The sequence below is a fragment of the Rhinopithecus roxellana genome, chromosome 12 (genome assembly GCF_007565055.1).
Source record: "Rhinopithecus roxellana isolate Shanxi Qingling chromosome 12, ASM756505v1, whole genome shotgun sequence".
Classification (NCBI taxonomy): Eukaryota; Metazoa; Chordata; class Mammalia; order Primates; family Cercopithecidae; genus Rhinopithecus; species Rhinopithecus roxellana.
Window position 1 is genome coordinate 50,355,370 of NC_044560.1, and position 21,221 is coordinate 50,376,590.

A 21,221-nucleotide genomic window follows, 5' to 3' on the forward strand; every position below is an offset into this window, starting at 1 on the left:
CTTCGTCTTTTGGCAGCCTTCGAGTCTCTTCCCTTCTGGCAGGTACTGCCGTAGAGACTACAACGGACACATTCTTGGGTGGATCATTCTTTAGAGGACCCAACTCACCAAGGACAGGAGAAAGTTGTCCCCAGGCAAGCAGCCCAGCCCAGGGCCATGTCCCTCCTTAGGCCACACGGGGACGCCAGAGCGCCACAGTCCGCGCGGGGCCCGGCGCCGCTGGGAGAAAGACGCTGGGCTGCTGTATTGACTGCTCGGTGTGGGCGGAGCGAAGGGCGCCCAGGCCGGTGTGGCGGGCAGGAAATGCGGGTGCGCGCCTGCGCATAGCTCGGGTCGGAGGAGTCACAGCTTTCGTTTCTGCTTGAGTCAGTCCTCACGGTGACGCCTTTCCCCAGCTTTTCCGAGTAGGCTCGTGTCCAGGGCAGGAGGCAGAGTGCGGGAGTGGGGAGGGGGCGGAGCGCAGAGCGCCTGCGGGGGCGCCAGGGCAAGGAGTGGGGATCCGTGGGGAAGGGGATACGGGAGGAGGCGTGGGTGGGCGACAAGGCTGCGTGGAGGGGAGGGGCGCGGGGACGGGAGACGGAGGGGATCTGTCCTGGGAGAGCCTGGTTTTCCCTTCGCCTGCCCCGGGGCACGCCGGCGACCGCGTGTGTCTGCCCCGTGGCAGTACTTTCGGGGGCCGCCTGCTCTCCCCCTCAGCCTGCCCTCATTGGCGGCCCCGCTTTCAGAGCGGCGTTTCTCACCCGCGTGGCTTCGGGCGCCTCTCACCCGGCGCCTCCGCCAGAGGTGACCGCCTCCCGCCGCGTCGGGCATCCGTCTCTTTCACCCCTTAACTCTCCAAGGAGAAACTGAACACGTTTTCCAGCCTAACTCGGCAGAGTAAACCAGAACATTCCCCGTCTAAGCAGTTCCGGGGAGTTTTAACAACTTCCTGGTAAACTCGTCTACAGAACTCACTGTATACTGTGTAAATGGTCGTCTGTGTGTGGAGCAACAGTTTTATTGTGCCGTGCAATCATCAACAAGAGATTGTAGTCCAGGGAGATGAAAATCCCTTATTTGGCATTCAGGCGTTGATCAAGGCCGTGCAACCCTCGCTGAAAGGATTTAGCTTCATCTCCGTCATTCTCAGCCGGGGTGAAGGGGTGTAGTCTGACATTTGGAAGCTTAAGAACCAAGTCTCCTGCCGTCCAATTCTTTTTTAAAGCCTTCCATCATGTGTGTACTTTGCTTGAATGATTATTTTAAAGTACATGTCCTATTTTTGCCAATCTGACAGCTGTTTCCATAGAAACTAGAGAAGAAATAGTCATTTTCAGCAGGAGTTGTTAAAACTGTCTTCCAGGCTTCAGCAATGAGTGCCAGTGAGTGCTGCACTTGCTCATTCTGAGATGGTACTTAAAGAATTAAGGATCTGAAATGTCCTTAGAGGCTAACAATCCAAATTGTTTAATTTTCTCACATCATTAATTTTGTAATCCTAGAAGTCTGCCAGCTATGTTTGTTGACCCGCCACAGCTCTTTGAAGAGAATGTGTCAGCCCTGATTTTTTTTTTCTTATGTGCTCCGTAGTCTAGTGATTGGCTCGTTGAAAATGCATGAATAGATTTCTTCCCTCATTCTTTACCCTTTCTTCAGGATAACCCGGGGATTACAAAATATCAGGCACTGCTTCTATTCAAAATGACACTTGCTTGTCAGTGATAGAAATGATAATGGTTTTAATTATATACGTGTAGTGTTGGGGCTTTTGCTTATACCTTCTGTGTCAGTAGGATTCTTTTTTAAAATTTTTACACAAGTCATGAGAAATGAGAAGGAGTTTGTCATGAGCAGAGCTAAGCAGTGTGAGTAGATGTGCATAGACATAGAGATGAGAGCTTTGTTTTTCTGGGGGGTGTAAGTAAATCAGGGAGGTTGGAATTTAGGAATGGGTGAAGGAGGATTGGGGAAGGTGCCTGGAGAAGTAGTAGGAGGGCCTGGTTCACCATATGAAGGAGTTTATGAAAGCCATGGAAAACCAATGGAAGTCCAGGCTTGGTGGCTCATGACTGTAATCCCAGAACTTCGCAATGCAGTAGGATCAGTTGAGCCCAGGAGTTAAAAATCAGCCTGGGCAACATAGTGACACGCCGTGTCTACCGAAAAAATTTTGAAAATTAACTGGGTTGGCTGAGTGCGGTGGCTCAGGCCTATAATCCCAACACCTTGGGAGACTGAGGTGAGCAGATCACTTGAGGCCAGGAGTTCGAGACCAGCCTGGGCAACTTGGCAAAACCCCATCTCTACTAAAAATACAAAAATTAGCCAGGTGTGGTGGCGCATGCTTGTAATCCTAGCTCCTGAGGAGACTGAGGCACGAGAATTGCTTGAACCCAAGAGGCGAGGTTGCAGTGAGCCGAGGTGGCACTGCTACACTCCAGCCTGGGCGACGACAAAGTGAGACCCTCTCACACAACGGAAAGAAAAGAAAAACAATGGAAATTACAGAAATAGTTGCCTGAGTGGAGCCTTAAAAAAGTAATAATACATTCTGTAGAAATTTGAACTGCACAGAAATATATAAGGTGAAAATACTAATAGTTCCTCTTCACCACCATCCTGCCATTCAAAGTAATTGTGAATAGTTTGGTGTATCTTTTTTCAGATTTATTTTTGCATATACTAGCATATATTCTCATTACTATTTTTGCAAACTGGGGAGGGATTTTTAAATCTATTTTGTTCTCTGCAGTGTCTCTAGCATTCATAATGGTGCCTAGCATTTAGTGGGCACTCATTAAACATTTTCAGAATGAATAATAATACAGTTCAGAGGTCAAAAATACAAAATCTGAATGTTTGGTTAAGGTCATTAAAATTTTTTAAGTTCATTGCCAACATTTAAAAATTGATAAATTTCACATAAAATCTGAAATTCTGGCTTTACTTGAAAGTTTTGAATCATTTGGCCACAGCAAGTTCAAATTCCATCATACTGTTTGCACTTCCTTTAGATGGGCATGACTCTGCATTCACATCAATATTGCTTTACTGATACTCACTTGCCTCGACCCTCCAAACCTGTGCTGTGCGATACAGTAGACACTAGCCACGTATGGCCATTTAACTTAGTTAAAAATTTCATTCCTCAGGTGCACCAGTCACATTTCAAATGCTCAGTAGCCACATGTAGGGGCTACCTTATTGGACAGTGCAGACATGAACATTTTTATCATTGCAGAAAGGTCTGTTTTATGGTGCTTCTTTAAACGTTTGAGTTTGCCACCTCTGCTATACAGAAGTTTTTAGGTAGCATTTATTATTGTTTTGAAACTTGTGTAACCCTTTGCCAGAGATTGCTATCTTTTAAATATTTACAGATCACCATGTTATCTTTTAAATGATTACATGGTATTTACCAGGATAGGACTGTATGTAAATTGTGGGGGTAGGATTCTGTTGCCGGGGTTTGCATTTTAGAAATAGTACTTTAGCTGCAGTTTGGGGTCAAACTGGAGTGGGAGGGGTTGGTGGTGAAATAAGGCAGGGAGATTAGGTGTGTAGTGATCAACACCGTAAGACCACAGAGCCCAGGAAAGGCTAGAATGAGATAAGAAGGAGGTGGAATTGACATGGCTGATTTAATGTGGGCTGAGATATTTTGGATGCTAAAGTTGCTGTAGAGATAATCCAGTATTTCTGGAACTGATTAAATGTTGAAAATTGGTAAATTTGGCTTTGCAAAGTGTAGGAGGAACCCTCAGCTAGTTCCAGTAAACAACATGTATAATATTAAAATGCTGTCGATTTACAAAAACAAATGTGCAACTGTTTTATACCATGTAAATGTCTTAGAGATCATTTATTTATAGAATACAGGAACTCATTGAAGAAAGGGAATTATTTTGGGGATAAAGTAAAAGCTCACGAAGCTCAATTAAGTGTAGGAAGTACAATGGTTTCATGGGAAACAGGGAGGTCTTATTCTCTCGTGTTCACTCTGACTTCGTGGTCTCTCACTTATCTTCTGTCTGCACTTGTATTCCATTGTCTCTTCTGTGGATCCATTTTTTTTTCTTTTTTAAAGCGTTTTGTTTGTAGTTCTTGCTTACATACTGCTTTTGGCCATAGCACCTGCTGTAGACCCAACTTACACATGCCCTTATATTCCTGTGCGGGATACTGTTTTATGTAAAATCTTTTTTTTTTTTTTTTTTTTTTTTTTTTTTTTTTTTTTTTTTTGAGACAGAGTCTCGCTCTGTCGCCCAGGCTGGAGTGCAGTGGCCGGATCTCAGCTCACTGCAAGCTCCGCCTCCCGGGTTCACGCCATTCTCCTGCCTCAGCCTCCCGAGTAGCTGGGACTACAGGCGCCCGCCAGGTCGCCCGGCTAGTTTTTTTTTGTATTTTTAGTAGAGACGGGGTTTCACCGTGTTAGCCAGGATGGTCTTGATCTCCTGACCTCGTGATCCGCCCGTCTCGGCCTCCCAAAGTGCTGGGATTACAGGCTTGAGCCACCGCGCCCGGCCGCTATGTAAAATCTTTTTAGTGTCAAATGCCTACTCCGAGTTCTGTAGCTAATGGTAGGGGTTGCTAGGGATGAATGTGGCCAACTAGGCCCATCCCCTAAACTGAGGCTGTGAGAGCACATTTGGAAAAGAAGTTGTGCTTGGGCAAGTGTCTGAAGCTTATCTACTACAGTAAATCATCAGATTTGAGGTCAAGGAAAGAAAGTGGGCTTGTGTTGTTTTTGCAGTTTGACTTCTAGAAGACTTTACATTTAAACCTTAATACACTTTCCCATTGAAAACAGTTCTTTCCATTGTTTTTTCTCTTTCTGATCTGTCTAAATGGCGTGGAAAATAATTGCTGCCTTCCCGAGCTCTTCAGCTACTCATGGATGTCTTTTTAAAAATGCATACAGTATGTATTTTTAATAACTGAATTTTATTATCCCCTAATAGTCTTACTTAGGTTCAATTTTGTCTCCTCAACTAGATTATAACCTCCGTGAGAGCAGGACTATATTCTGTGCTGCATAACTCACATGCCCCCTAGCCACTGAAAACCTTACTAGCTACTCCAATATGAATTTTGAAACGATTTCTAGGCTTAAATTATTTTACCACTTTTCAGCTTGGTTCAAAAAAGAACAACAAAGTATCTTGTTAATAATGTCAAACTATTATATATCAGCCTAGACTTTACTAATTTAAAATTGGTAGTATTTCAAAAAGGGTTAACTCAAAGTTAATGTTTTACTTAGCATGCCCTTTATTAACATTATACATTAACAGTGCAAGGGCAGGGTGTATGAATTACATAAAAAATAAATTTGAGTAATTTTCAAATAGTTTGATATAGATATAATACTATTTATTAAAACTGGTAGTCCTGAAGCATCTTTCTAGATAGTATCGTATTAGCTTAGGTTGAGTTTTACGTTTTTTCCCCCCAACTTTTATATGAAGGTGTTGAAACATGGAGAAAAATTGAGGAAAAATTTAAGGAACACGTATGTAACTATCACTGAGATACAATGATTGCTGATATTTTATGTATTGACTTTATGTCCTTTGTGTGTGTACATTTGCTGTACAATGTGAAAGTGAGTTTTATTTATCATGAACAGATCCTTCCGCAAGTATCTCAGGAATAAAATAGCCACATAACCACAATATTATCACCTAAGAAAATAATAATTACCTAAAACAACTTGAAATTCAATTCATATTTAGATTCCCTCAATCTGGGTTTTTTGTTTGTTTTTGGTTGTTGATTTTTTGTTTTAAAGACAGGTTCTCACTGTGTTGCCCAGGCTGGAGTGTAGTGGCACAATTTTGGCTCACGGCAGTCTCCACCTCCCAGGTTCAAGTGATTCTCCTTCTTCAGCCTCCCAATTATAGCTGGGTTTACAGGCAAGCGCTACTCTTTGTAATCCCTTCCCCTGGCCCTTTTTCCTACCACTCTTCAATTGGTCACTGATCTCTCTGTCACTATGGATTAGTTTGCATTTTTTGCAGTTTATGTTGTAGAGATGGAATCAGAGTATGTACTTTTTTGTGTGTTTTTCATTTTTTTTTTTTTTTTTTTGAGACAGAGTCTCTCACTCTGTTGCCCAGGCTGGAGTGCAGTGGCGACATCTCAGCTCACTGCAACCTCCGCCTTCCAGGTTCAAGCAGTTCTCCTGCTTCAGCCTCCCAAGTAGCTGGGATTATAGGCAAGTGCCACTACACCTGGCTAATTTTTGTATTTTTATTAGATAGGGGTTTCACATTTTTGGCCACGCAGGTCTCGAACTCCTGACCTCAAGTGATCCGCCTGCCTCGGCCTCCCTAAGTGCCGGGATTACACGTCGTGAGCCACCATGCCCGGCCTTTTTTGTGTTTTTTAATGAATTTATACAGTTCATCTAAGATGTCCAGTTTAAGATTTTATCTTTCATTGATTTTAAGAAGTTGTGTGCCTTGCAGTTTTTTTCCTTTGTGTAGGGTTTGTTAAACTTTTTGAATTTGTGGTTTTATAGTTTTCATCAAGTTTGGAAAACTTTTGGCCATTATTTCAAGTATTCTTTTTTCTGTCTGCACCTCCCCCGCCACTTTCTGGGGACTTCAGTTAGATGAATATTAGGTCGTTTGAAGTTATTACATACCTCATTGATGCCCTTTCCTTTTTTTTATTATTGTATTTTCTCTCTGCGTTTCATTTTAGATGGTTTCTATTGATACATCTTCAAAGTCACAAATCTTTATTTCTATAATGTTAATCTGCTATTGTCTCATTTAGTATGTTTTTCATCTTTTATAGTTTTCCTATCTAAAAATTTAGTGTAAGTCTTTTAAAGAAATATATATCTCTATGTAACATGCTCATATTTTCCTTTAGCTTCTTAAACTTGTGCATTATAGTTACAATAACTAATATCCTTGTTTATTAATGCTGTTATTTGTTTATTTAGGAGTTAGTTTCCACTGATTGATATTTCTTCTAATTATGGATCACATGTCTTGCTTCTTGCATGCTTGGTGATTTTTAATTGTAAATTGCACCTTGTTAAGTGCTAAATAGTTTTGTGTCCTAATACCTGTTCTTGAGATTTTTGTTTTGTTTTTTGTTTTTGCTGGGATGCAGTTGTTGCTTGGAAGCATTTAATCTTTTTGGGTGTTGCTTTTAATATTTGTTAGGTGGGGTCACAGCGGCTTTCAGCCTAGGACTAATCTTTCTCTAATGTTGAGGCAAAACCCTTCTGAGTGCTTGACGAATGATAAGATTTTCCACTTTGGTCGGGGGGTGGGGACAGGCACTTTACCATGCCATGTATGAGCCCAGTATATTGTTCTCTCCAGTCTTTTCAGGTGGTCCTTTCCCAGCTCCAGAGGATTTTCTTACACATATGCCCAGGCAGGACTCAGCTGAATATGGGAGGGGGATTCTCTGCAGAACTCTAGAGTTCTCTGTGCAGCTCTTTTCTTCTCTTGTCCTCTGTCCTGTGAGCTCTAGCAACCTTGGTTTGCTTGACCTCGCAGCCTTATCTCTTTGATTTAGGGGAACCACTGGGCTCCACCTAGGTTTACCCTGTCTGCATTGTGACCTGGAAGCACTCTCCAGACAATAAGCTAGGACAGTTGCAGGGCTCTGTTTCCCATTTCTCAGGGATCACTGTTCTTCATTGCCTAATATCCAGTGCATTTTATATAAGTTAGATTTTACTCTTCCGTATTACATGCTTCCTTCCAGTTATTGCAAACTGATAAAAGTTTTACTATTGTTTTTATCTAATTCACTTTATTGCCCAAATAATTTGCCATTAAAATAAAAATGGCTCTCCCCTAACTAAAAATTAAAAATGAAATGAAAAAAATTCAAACTTCTAAAGTACACATTGCATAGTAAATGTCATGTTATGTATACTCTGGTTTATCTTGCTGAAAGGCCTTGCTGTAGGGGTGATGAGTTGAAACCCAAGGTAATTTAGCCTGAGATGTGTTAGAAGAACAGCTGACACACCTATTTAATAAGTGTTATATTCCCACTTTGGTAAGTAAATATTTTCCACAGATATTTATAGTTTATTTTTTATGTTTCAGGTAATCAAGTGAAAAAGATGAGCTTCATCTGTGGATTGCAGTCTGCTGCTAGAAACCATGTTTTCTTCCGATTTAATTCACTGTCTAACTGGAGAAAATGTAACACATTAGCATCAACCACACAGGGCTGTCATCAAGTACAAGTTAACCATATAGTAAATAAGTATCAGGGACTGGGAGTAGATCAGTGTGATAGGTGGACTTTTCTACCTGGAAACTTTCATTTTTATAGGACTTTTAACAACAAAAGAACAGGATGCCTCTCAAGTACCAAAAATAAGGAAATTTGGATGATTACCAGCAAATGTACTGCAAGGAATGACTCTTTTTCAAGACGGCTACTAATAAAAGAAGTTACAGCAGTTCCTAATCTGTCAGTATTGCATTCTCTAAGCCCTTCTCCTGTAAGAGCTATTAGGAATTTCCACACTTCTCCACGGTTTCAAGCTGCTCCGGTTCCTCTCTTGTTGATGATTCTTAAACCAGTGCAGAAGTTATTTGCAATCATTGTAGGCAGGTAAAATGCTTTTTTAGAAAAACAAACTTTTGTATTAACTTTTTGCATTAGTATTTTGTGTTAACTTTTAGAAATTAATTTTTGTAATTTATAAAACTGTACTTTTAAAGAAACCTTGTTAGATCCCGTCTCCCCTCATTTAGCTCAAAGTGAGGTTTCTGAACAGTAGGTCCTGCCCAATTTTGTTATGTATGGTTTAATAATCCTGAAACAATTTCCTGCATATTAATTTATGGTATAGAAATATGGTCTCTTTAAAAAGTTATTCTTACATTTTGTATAGGCATTTTTTAAAAAGTCTTATGATTACAAGATCTTAGGATATACGGATCAGAAGTGTTGGTTATCGCTCACACATGAGAAGAGTACTTACAAACATTTCTTTTCAATTTGTGGAATTTAAAGGCAGCAAATCATAAAACTGAGGAACTTTACTTATATAAGGGTGGGCCCACTCCTAGTTAACTCTTAAATCATTAATGCTGCTTTTTTTTCTCTTCTGTTCCCAACAAATCTTTGTTTTTTTTCTTGGAGATCCTTTATAATAGACTTTCACAGCTTGATAGTACTTTAACTCTTTTTCTCTTACTTGTTTTATGAAGATTGAAGAAAGCTAATCGCTGTTTCTTCATAAAGTTTTCTTGTGTTTTATGACTGTGAAGTCCCTTCCAGCCTTCTTACTTCCACATGAACCAAACCAGTTTGCTTTTGATAAAAAACCAAGAACTTCTATTTGAAATTTATTATGTTCTTCATGATTTGGTGTTGGCACCCAGAGGAGATACAGCTGTACTGACTCTTGCTTGAAGTAATACGCTCATCCTAGGTTCTTGGGATGCTCTTTCTGATTTCTAATGTGTTCTCATCCTTTTAAATTATTTATTTTTAACTTTCTTGTTTTCGTTACTATTGTTGATCACCTAAAACTTTTCATTTAGAATATGTCTTTCATACATTTTAAATAAATGACAATGTCATGTAAATTCTAAATAGGAAATAGGTGTACTCGATAGTTTGGTTTATGTCCCTTTAAATTGAGACACTTTGTGTAAAGGCATTGGGGTGTGTCACTTCACAAAGAGAACTTTAAGAAGTTATTTTGTAAAATAAATTTTTGTCAAGGGAATCATGTATATATGGTAAATTTTTGTTGTGGTTTTACAGATCAACTCACAAGGAAAATGTTCGTCCCAGTATTGAAAACATTGCCCTGTTGTCAGAAAAGTTTCTGAACACTGCTAAGCAGCAGACAGTATTGTTGCCTGGTAGAAATTGGACCTTCTCAGATGTTATCTACAAAATCTCCCACTTTGTTATGAGTACCGATGATATTATTATCTCTCCTTTTTCATGTTCTAAAGAGGATAGTGGAGTTTCTGCTACTGAGCACTATTTATTTCCAAAATGAATGCTGAGGCAGTTTTCCTTGTACCTTCTTGAATCACTGGCACATTGTGTTGGAGGTCTGAGGAGCAGTGGGAAGAATAGTAGTTCCAGGTATAGATATATTGTACTGTAGCCTCTTACATAATTAATTAGACAGTTATCCCTATTAAGTGGCTAAGTGGTCAGACTCTGGAATGTCATTGACTTCATTGCTTGGTTTTACTCTTATTACCTCGGTGGCCATGGACAAGTTACCTAACAATTTTCTCTTTTGTGACAGGGTTATTATGAAGATTAAATGAGATGGCATATATATATATATATATAGAGAGAGAGAGAGAGAGAGAGAGAGAATTTTGCATATACTAGATAGTAATAAATGTTAACCAGTGGTAGTTATAGTAAACTAGCATCTCATTTAGTGTTTATCCTTAAAATAGCTGAAGAAGAAAATTTCGATGAGTATTAGAATTTTTTAGCTGTAACTTTACATCGTTGATGATTTCTTCATCATTTAGCTAAGAATTTTATTAATTGGAAACGTGATGTATTCAGCAAAATATACAAATTCAGGTATTTGAGGACATAAAATTCTAGTGTATGCATTTGAGCTTTAGTGATATGTGCTGTAATGATCAGAACTTTGAATTTTTCTTTTTGCTTTAGGGGCATAAGGAAATGGTGGCAGGCACTTCCTCCTAACAAGAAGGAACTATTTAAACAAAGTATAAGGAAGAATAAATGGAAGCTATTCCTTGGTTTGAGTAGTTGTGGATTGCTCTTTGTGGTGTTTTATTTTACTCACCTGGAAGTAAGTCCAGTCACAGGAAGGAGCAAGCTACTATTACTGGGAAAAGAGCAGTTCAGACTTTTATCAGAACTGGAATATGAAGCAGTAAGTAGTAAGAATTGTTTTTAATTAGACTGCTTAGTATAACACTTGAAGTAGGAAAGTATCTTAAATATGAAAGATATGTTGTTTTTAAATTTTAGTCTTTGATATGAAATTAGCATTTTTTTTTCCAGAAGGCTTCTGACCTTTCACACTTAGTATTCCTACTGCCTACATTGCTTTTCCTAGCATTCACCCAGCCAACTCCCGCTCAGCACATTTCTCCTTAAATGCCACTTTTCTCCGGAAATCCTTCTGTGATAACCAGACTGGGTTACGCAGGTGACTGGATGAGGCCCTAGGAGGTATCCTTCATACCGACTGAATTATGAACCAGCTCATTTGTGCTTGTGCCCATTGCTTGGCTTTACTGGGGTTAGGTCTCCTAGGCTTTTTTTCTCTGCATACTGTACTTTTCCTTCAAAGCACTCATGAGAGTAACACAATTATTTGCATAATTATTTATTCGATAGTCCGTGTCCCTTGTTAGACTAAGCTTCATGGGGGCAGGGATCTTGCCTGTTTTTGTTTATGGTTTTATTTTAAATACACAGTGTGTAAGAGTAGTGCTTAGTATATATCTATTGGATAAATAGATTTATTGTCAGAATTTTTATACTTTGAAAGTCAAGTAATATGAGATCATTTTTCTCCAAACATCAGTTTTAGCAATTTATTATATTTTTTGAATCCAAACTGAAGTTGTAATTTAGAAGTCTTACCTCTCTGGAAAGTATAATAACTCAGGTAGTTAAACATTTTATACCCTAGTGAGTTTCTTCGGGACAGAGGTCATCATTTTCTTTCCAGTTCATAGCACATATACATGTTATGTGCCCTGTGGCTCAATTAATATTTGTTGAATTCATGTCCAGTGGCCTCACTCGACAGCTTTGGCATGGCTAAATCTTTTTTTTTTTTGAGACGGAGACACTCTGTAGCCCAGACTGGACTGCAGTGGCGCAATCTCGGCTCACTGCAACCTCCGCCTTCCAGGTTCAAGTTATTCTCAGGCCTCAGCCTCCGGAGTAGCTGGGACTACAGATGTGCACCACCATGCCTGGCTAATTTTTTTGTATTTTTAGTAGAGATGGGGTTTCATCGTGTTGGCCAGGATGGTCTCGAACTCCTGACCTCAGGTGATCCACCTGTCTCAGCCTCCCACAATGCTGAGTTTACAGGTGTGAGCCACTGCACCTGGCATGGTCAAATCTTTTTATTCCAAATGAACTTCTGAGTTTGTCAATAGAAAGTTACTATGAAAAAAAGAAATAATGTTTTCTTAGTTATAAAAATTTTTCTTAATCCAGGCAAGACCAGTCTCTTAGTAGAGTATATACAGAGATTTGAGATGTTTCTTAGGCTTTAGTCAGAGGCAGGTTTAAGGAAAGTGTTCTGGAAAGATTGAGACAGGCCTAGTATTAGTGCATCTTTTACCATTCACACTGCTAAGAAATTTTTTAAAATTTATGTATATCTGTGTACATGTATATACATATAGACATAGATGCATTTTTCTTCTTTTCTTATTTTAGCTACAAATGTAATATCTGTGTGATAGGAAAATTTAAACACATGTTCTTATAGGGATATTATAAAGTGCTATAATTACGTTTATTCTTGTTTTATCTACTTCAGAAGAGTTAATAAATAGTGGGGGTTTTTGTCTGCTTTAGGCAGTTCACATTGGTGAATTATGCTTTTTAGAAGTCTTTAAAATAAAAACTACTTGTAAGTTCATATTCTATAAAATAATGTCTTTGTAATGCATCTCAAGGAGAAAAGTTACTAACTTGTTGATTCTTTTTGTTGTTGTTGTTGTTTTGAGAGTCTCACCTCTGTCACCCAGGCTGGAGTGCATGGAGTACGGTGGGGCTATCTCGGCTCACTACAGCCTCCACCTCACGGGTTCCAGTGATTCTCCTGCCTCAGCCTCCTGAATAGCTGGGACTACAGGGCCTGCCACCACGCCCGGCTAATTTTTGTATTTTTAGTAGAGATAGAGTTTCACCATGTTGGCCAGGATAGTCTCAATATCCTGACCTTGTGATCTGCCCACCTCGGCCTCCCAAAGTGCTGGGATTACAGGCATGAGCCACCACGCCCAGCTACTTTATGAAGTTAAAGTAATATTTCAGAACATTTTTAATTTTCTCAGTACACTTGAAAGAGCTCTCATGAATATAACTTCAGAAAAAGTATCGTCTATGATGGCTAGTCTTAATCAGCATCATGTAGAGACAGTGATATGCTCATTAGTTCTGAGATTTCAGTAATTTCCTTTCAATTTATAAATAAAACACCTTAAAATTAATGAAATATCTATTTTGGTAGTTTAACTTTCTTATTAAGTATAGGGTGTTTTTCTGTTCAATGCTTTGTGAATGTAATTTTCTTTTGTATTTTACTTAGATGAAATCTTAAGTTCTCTAGGCTTTCTTTCCTTCTTTTCCTTTCTTTTCTTTTTGAGATGGAGTCTCATTCTTTTACCCAGGTTGGAGTTGGAGTGTAGTGGTGAGATCTCAGCTCACTGCTCACCGCCTCCCAGGCTCAAGCGATCCTCCCATTTCAGCCTCCCATGTAGCTGGGAACACAGGTGCATGCCACCACCCCTGGCTAATTTTTTGTGTTTTTGGTAGAGATGGGGCTTCACCATGTTGCCCAGGCTGGTCTTGAACTTCTGAGCTCAGGTGATCCTCCTGCCTTGGCCTCCCCTAGTTCTGGGGTTACAGGTGTGAGCCATCTTGCCTGTCCTAGGCAGTGTTTTCTAAAATGCTTAGGAAAGTAGAAATAATACTTAAGTATTCGTTTGTAGTTTAATCAAAAAGAGTGAAATTTTGATGTCAATCTATTCAATCCATAAAAAATCTTAGTATTAGAATTTATTCCTTTGCGAGAAACCACATTGTCTTTGCATGAATAATTCAGATTTGAGAAATTTGAGTGCTTAATATATGCAGATTTTTATATAATTAAAACTTAAAATGTTTAGCAATAAATAGCCATATAACTTTCCATGAAGCAGAGTAAGCATTTCGTAGTGCTTTTTTAAAATAAGAAGTAATTTTTAATCTTTCAGTACATGGAAGAATTTAAAAATGATATGCTAACTGAGAAAGATGCCCGATACCTGGCTGTTAAAGAAGTGCTTTGTCGTCTAATTGAATGCAATAAAGATGTTCCAGGGATTTCTCAGATCAATTGGATTATTCATGTGGTTGATTCCCCAATTATTAATGCCTTTGTGCTTCCAGTAAGTAAATGTTCTCAAATGCATTATAGTTGTTAAATTTATTGTTCTTGTTTTTTATGATGTTCTAATTGCTTATATTACTTTCTTTGTGGTGCAGAATGGACAAATGTTTGTTTTCAGTGGATTGTTAAATAGTGTAACCGATATTGATCAACTTTCTTTCCTTCTGGGCCATGAAATAGCACATGCCGTACTTGGACATGCTGTAAGTACCTAAAATGAATGTTCAGGTTTGGAAAAACTGCTTTGAAGTTAACAAGTTAAATCTTTTAAAGAACTGATTTTCTTCAGCTTTTTTTTAAAATGATGGACTTTTAGTTTTGAGTAATTGCCTTAATCTGCTACCTGAAAAAATGTGATTGGCTAATTTTGAGAATTTTTAATGGTCTTTAGTATTTGATACTGAATAAGATTTTGCTTAAATACTATTTTTATCACCTGTCTCTTTTGCTAAAAAGTAATTATTCTTAACCCCTAATTATTTCAAATTAAATTTTAAACTTTAATTATTAATATACTTGTAATCTAGTCAGAAAAGTAATTGTAGGAAAGTAATATTACTATTTAAGTGGGTAAATCATCTTTCTTTTTTATTCATTCTCAGAAGATAGCTTGGAGCATCTTTGAAAATTTCTAGAATGATGTGTCATGTATAATTAATGCAGAGAAATAATGATACCTTGCCATTTTACAGTTTACTGAGCTTTTTAGTATATGTAGCTTCTCATTCATAATTTTAATACCTAATGAGGTATGTATTTATTATTATTATTTTATATAAGAGAAAACTAATGTTTAGAAAAACAGTAACATGACTAACCTGACAAAGTAACCGAATTGGGACTTTAACCTGGGTCTTCTGTATGTTAGTCCAGTGTTTCTTCCTTTCACCATAGTTACCTGGTTTTTAGCAGCACTTTTCTTATAGGTCATAGAATTAAAGTTGATGTATGCTCCTGTAAATACCTGTCTGTTCATCTTGATATGAGTCCAGGAAAATAACACATCTGTTTCACAGATTTTTTAAAATTGTTATTCATTTAAAAATATGAATGGCTGTTTTGTGTACATTAGAGATAAGTATTTTTTTAATTGTAAACACAAAGGTACATAGTGAAGTGACTGAAATGCTAAATCAGAAATACAAGTTACATTAACTTCAAATGGAAATGATAATGATTCTAATCCTTGTAAGAGTCATCTCAAATTCTACCTATTCCTTAGAGTATTAATAAAATAAGATGGGCCAAAGTGTTTTTCTGAAGCAGCAAAAGTAATTATCTCCTTGATTTCTTCTGAGTTACAGGAAGATTTTAAAAACACTTTTCTTGATGGGTGCAGTGGCTTACACCTGTAATCCCAGCACTTTGGGAGGCTGAGGCAGGAGGATTGCTTGAGCCCAGGAGTTTGAGACTGGCCTGGGCAACATAGACTCTGTTTGTACAGAAAAATTTAAAAAATTAGCTGAGCATGGTGGTTCACACTTGTAGTTCCAGCTGCTCTGGAGCCTGAGGCAGGAGGATTGCTTGAGCCTGGGAGATCAAGGCTACAGTGAGTCATGATCGCACCACTGCACTCCAGCATGGGTGGCAGAGTGAGACACTGTCTCAAAGAAAAAATCTTTTTTTCTTAAATATACACAAGAGTACATCTAAGCAGTGTTACTATATGCACTCTAATATCTTTCAAGTAATGACTTCATAACTTGAAATCATAAAATCATAAAATCAGTTTTGGCCATTTTAGCATTTGAAAGATGTTACTATTCAGTACATTTGTTTTTCAGGCATCTAGTTCAGTGCCTCATATTCAGTGTATTGTCATCTCTATCAGTGCAAGAACAGTAGTAGGTGAGATGTAAAAAGCAAACAGCAGCCTTAAAAATAGAGCATAGTTATTAGTATGTTTTTGCAGATATCTTAAATATTGTCAGCACAATATTTTCTTTTTGGGGAGTCTCAATTTTGATTTTATCTAGGTTTTTATGTTTTCTTTATTTTACAAATACAGGCGTTTGTGTGTGTATTTCCAGTTTTCTAAGACTGTATAATAGCAATTATATTCTTTAATAACAAGGGCTTTCTCTTCTAGAACGACTTCCTTATTTTGAGTTTCACATTTTCATGTTAAAATAATTCCATAACTGGGCTGGATGTGGTGGCTCATGCCTGTAATCCCAGCACTTTGGGAGGCCGAGGTGGGCTGATCACGGGGTCAGGAGTTCAAGACCAGCCTGGTCAACATGGTGAAACTCCGTCTCTACTAAAAATACAAAAAAATAGCTGAGCATGGTGGTGGGCCCCTGTAATCCCAGCTACTCGGGAGACTGAGGCAGGAGAATCATTTGAACCCAGAGGCGGAAGGTTGCAATGAGCCGAGACCTCGCCACTGCACTCCAGCTTGGGCGACAGGACAAGACTCTGTCTCAAAAAAAAAAAAAAAAATCCGTAATTGTTTTTCAAAATACACAGTTGTTTTGAGGCAAAGTAATGAGGCAAATATAAGGAGGTAAAGTATGTGTTATGAGGGTACAATATTTGTTAAGGGATAGTATTCTAAGTCATTGTTTTTAGTTTTCAGTCATTTTTCATACATTCAAGTAATGACTGCTATTTTTTCAGTTTCAGCATTATGACATTGACATTTACTAATCAATTTTACTGGCAAATCATGAACAATCTAGTTCATTAAACTTATATTTAGATAATACTACTGAAAACAACTATTTTATGAAAAATCTTTTTTGGTAACTGATATAAGTAAATACAAAAATTCATAGAACCCGATTCTCTCATGATAAATACTAGACTTACAAATTTACAAACTTGTATAAAGGAATAATGTTTCATATATTAGGTCTTGAAGACCAGAATACATTTATTTAAAATAAACTTCCAGTCTTTTTCTGAGTTTTTTCTTGTTTTAAGTGCTTCATATGTTAGTGTTTAGTCCTCATCCAAAAATATTAGTAAAATGAAACATTTATTTGATTTTTAAAAATGATGCAACTGTATTAAAAACGAAAACTGACCAGGTTTGATTTCTGGTCCTTTTAGTAATAGCTGTGCAAATTTGGGCAACTGTTTTAACCTCTATCTCAGTTTCATTATCTATAAATGTAGGGCTAATTGTACCTATTTCACAAGATTATTATGCTTGTTAATGCAAGAAACTGTAGATTAATACCCTGTAATAATAAGTGACTCAATAGATACTAGTTAAACGAATGAATAGGTATATAAGTAGATAAACAAAGGAAGGGAAAAGCAGACCAGGAAAGAAAAAGCAAAAGAAGAAAAAGAGAACTCTCAGTCTTAGGTGGAGAAGGTCGGGTAATTGTAACACCTGATGAACTAGAAAATGTAAGCATATACTGTCTCGATGTATGAAATGTAATTTTTATTATTACAGGCAGAAAAGGCTGGCATGGTTCATTTTTTGGATTTCCTAGGTATGATTTTCCTCACAATGATTTGGGCCATTTGTCCTCGAGATAGTTTGGCACTTTTGGGCCAGTGGATACAGTCTAAATTACAGGAGGTAAGTCTGAGACAATAACTTGAATTGATCATAGCCTGTGGTGAGGATATTTTAATACTACTGTAAAGCAGCAAATCCAGAGATGTTTTTACATTTTACTATGAAATATGGGTACAAATTTTTAGCGTCTTATGTTTTCTCATTTTTAGGGGATATTCTTATATATGAATATTTAAGTTAAGGAATACTACATCTCTCAAATGATGGGTATGGATAGGTTAGAAGGGCTTGGCAACTTTTGGCTAATATGATTTTTAAAAATATATTTATTGGTTTTACAGAGAGAAAACCCAGCCACTGACCCTTCTTTTCATAGTAACTAAATGACTCCCCCATTCCCCAGTTTCAGCCGTCCCTTGGTATACAGGACTTCTCATGGATACCAAAATCTGAGTATGCTCCAATCCTTGATAAAAAATGGCATGGTATTTGCATGTCACTATGCACATCATCTCATATACTTTAAATCATCTCTAGATTATGTGTAATTCAATGTAAATGCTATGTAAATTGTTATTTTACTATATATTTTTAATTTTGTTGTAGTTTTTTTTTAAATTGTTTTTCATAAATATTTTCTGTCCAAATTGGTTGAATCCACCAGATGCATAATCCACAGATACAGAGAGCCAACTGTATTTGCATTTTAATGGGGCGGTATTAAAACCTGTGAACTTTAATGGGCACAGAATTGGCTAAAGCTGCTTTACTGCCCTTCCTTCCTTCTCTCTCTGTTAAAACTATCATTGCTTTGAAATTATTGAAAGGAAAGTCTTACTAGGTCTTTGTTAACTTTTTATTTTAGTGCTTACGTATAATAATCTCAAAAATGTATTGAGTGCCTCGTTTTGTTCAAAATACTGTACTACTGAAAGTAGGTCTTGCAATCTTTATAACTACTTTGTTAACCATGATTATTTTATTTGACATCTTTCTTTGAATATTTCCTCTTGTCCCGGGAGGTTTGGTTATTTAGGAACAATCTGTTATTTGTTTATTTAATGATTTGTGGAATACCCATCAGAGTGCCATCTGGGTGCTGTTTAAATCTAATGTGCAAAATTCTATGAGACAAATTGTTTTTGAGATTGGATAACTAAGTCTGTTATTCAGTATTACCATATCATTTGGCTTCGTTTATATTGAAGTAAAGGTTCTTAAAGAGAGAACAAAAGAATGGTTATTCCTTAGGTTATAGGATCTCATATTTTGAATTTTGTTTCTGTCACTGACCTGCCAGGAAATTAAAAGAATTAATTTAGTTATTTTCTCTATCTATCTGTAGATTGCTTTTTTTGTAATGGAATCAGCAGGGTTGGTCATAAGAAAGATAACATGTAGCTCTTTCTTTCTTTAAATATTTGATAAATTCTTTCACTTCACTGTAATTCTTCAATGAAAATAAAGTAGGAACGATTCTATTTGAATTCTTTTTCCCTAAATCAAGGCCCCTCAATAATTCTGGTGACAAGATGTTTTTCTCTAGAAAGTTGCTCACTGTGATTGGAGAACAGAGAGGAATGTTGATAGTGAAGTCATAAGGGTGTGGGAATTGCTGACGTTCATTTGTTGTGAGGACGGAATGATAACATTTAAAGCAGGATTTCTCAATCACAGCACTACTGATGCTTTGGACTGGATAATTCTTTGTTGTGGGGGAGTTGTCCTGGGCACTGTAGGATGTTTAGTAACATTTCTCACCCCCATCCCCTAGATGTCAGTAGCTCTTCCTTCTCTCAGTTATGACAGTCATAAATATTTCCAAACATTTGTAAATGTCCCTGGAGGACAAAATCACACTAGGTTTAGAATCATTAATTTAAAACACCTAGCACAATACCTGGCACAAATAAGGACTCAATAAATATGAGCTATTATTTTTGTTCATTTAATCCCCTCTGCAGCTCTGTGAGCTTGGCACTGTTACTCATTTCGTTTTACATATGATACTCCTGGGTTTAGTGGGGTTAAACAATTAGCTCAGGGTTAACAATAAGTTAATAGTATTTGGACTTGGACTTAAGTTTCTGTCTTTTTAAAGCCAACATTTTAAATCCCTATGCTATCAAGTAGACTTGATGGAGGCACATGCAGCCTGCTCATGGAGAGTGAAGGCACTACATGATATACATCTCGACCTAAAACTGACTGATTGAAAAGGAAGGAAGTCATTTCTAATGGTCACATACTGTATATCAGATTTATTGTATTATTTCAGGCCATCACAGACATGTGGCTACCTTTGAAAGATTGCTTCCCCAATTAATAGCTCTTTTCTCTAAAGTCCTGCCTATTGATTGATCTCCTACAAAGTTTTAGTACTTACTGAAAATTAGAATTTAACTGGAAAGCATTCACATAAATACAAGTAATTAGGAAAATTAAAGTTACTATATCTATGTGTGTTTTTATTGAAGTCAGAAGAAAATTTCATTTTCCCAACTAATCAATACTTAGAAAAGAAAAAGGAAATTAAGATAATTTATCAAAGAAAGAACATTCTGCTATATGGTTAATTTTCTTACTGAAATAAATTGTCTGGTAGTGTCATTGGATATTATATACCTACGTTTTCTTGATTTTCTTTTAAAACTCAAGGTCATAATGTTCCTTGGCCATATTAAAAGCCTTCATCAATAAGCTTTCTTAGTGAATCCTGTACTCAGTAGGTGGAGACTATAATTGGAAAAATAGAATTAAATTCCTCATACTACAGAGTGTCAAGAAATTTATAGGCATGACTTCTATTTTTACCATGTTTTTAAAGTATTAATTTCTAATCAGGGAAATAAAGGCTGTGTTTATATTTTATATCATGGAATTATTTTAATGTTAGTAGGCAGTATAGGAATTTTATCCTAGATACTCCATGAAACTTTAAAAAAAACCTCTCTTTGTTACTCCTTTTGTCATGAAATAAATTGTCTTAATGGAGTTTTTGTGTCCTGTTTCTTCTTAGTATATGTTTCATAGACCATACAGCAGAAAATTGGAGGCTGAAGCTGACAAAATTGGACTACTGCTTGCTGCAAAGGTAAAGCGTTTAGTAGTTGAGAATACGTAATGCCCTTCCCAGACTGAAAGATGAATGTGTGTTATTTTAATGAGGCTTGGCATAAGCAGAGAATGAGAGTTGGACTGTATTAGCCCTTTACGCAATTTCTGTTAATCTAGAAATTTGAAGATTATGGACCTTGAAAGAATGTATAACTGAAGATACTCAATTCCCTTCTATATTTAAAGCTGTATTTTGCCTTAGACAGAATCCATAAGATTATAGTAATTATCAGGTTCTATTAAAAGAAAGTCAGTTCTTGATTAGAAATAATTTTTTGCATGTGTAAATTTTTTTATTATAGACATGAAACATATAAATTGAAATTTTAAAACATTTGGGTATGTAATGTGTCATCCCCTCTGGCCTTTTAACATTTGTCACCTCTGGAAAGCTAATGCTATCTTTATTTTACTCCAGTACTTCAATATTTTACCCCTTGCTTCTCTGATCTAAGGAGGCTTTTTGAGTAAACAGGATGATAGGTAGTTGTTTCCTCCACTTGAAGACAGGTT

At 37.2% G+C, this 21,221-nt stretch overlaps 1 protein-coding gene across 3 annotated transcripts in view; it reads left to right on the top strand.

The window, feature by feature from the left end:
• The first annotated feature begins 275 nt into the window (after positions 1 to 275).
• Positions 276 to 21,221, top strand: part of OMA1 (OMA1 zinc metallopeptidase) — a 68,586-nt gene continuing 47,640 nt past the window's right edge. Inside the window, exons 1-7 of one of the 3 annotated variants that reach the window (XM_010365739.2) lie at positions 276 to 365; positions 8,064 to 8,580; positions 10,633 to 10,861; positions 13,938 to 14,111; positions 14,209 to 14,316; positions 17,523 to 17,651; positions 20,611 to 20,685. In XM_010365739.2, the coding sequence (XP_010364041.2) occupies positions 8,081 to 8,580; positions 10,633 to 10,861; positions 13,938 to 14,111; positions 14,209 to 14,316; positions 17,523 to 17,651; positions 20,611 to 20,685 (1,215 nt within the window). In that variant the 5' untranslated portion in view covers positions 276 to 365; positions 8,064 to 8,080. Of the gene's footprint in view, positions 405 to 8,063; positions 8,581 to 10,632; positions 10,862 to 13,937; positions 14,112 to 14,208; positions 14,317 to 17,522; positions 17,652 to 20,610; positions 20,686 to 21,221 lie in introns of all 3 variants that reach the window. The other 2 variants (XM_010365737.2, XM_030913313.1) reach the window with 2 other exon arrangements.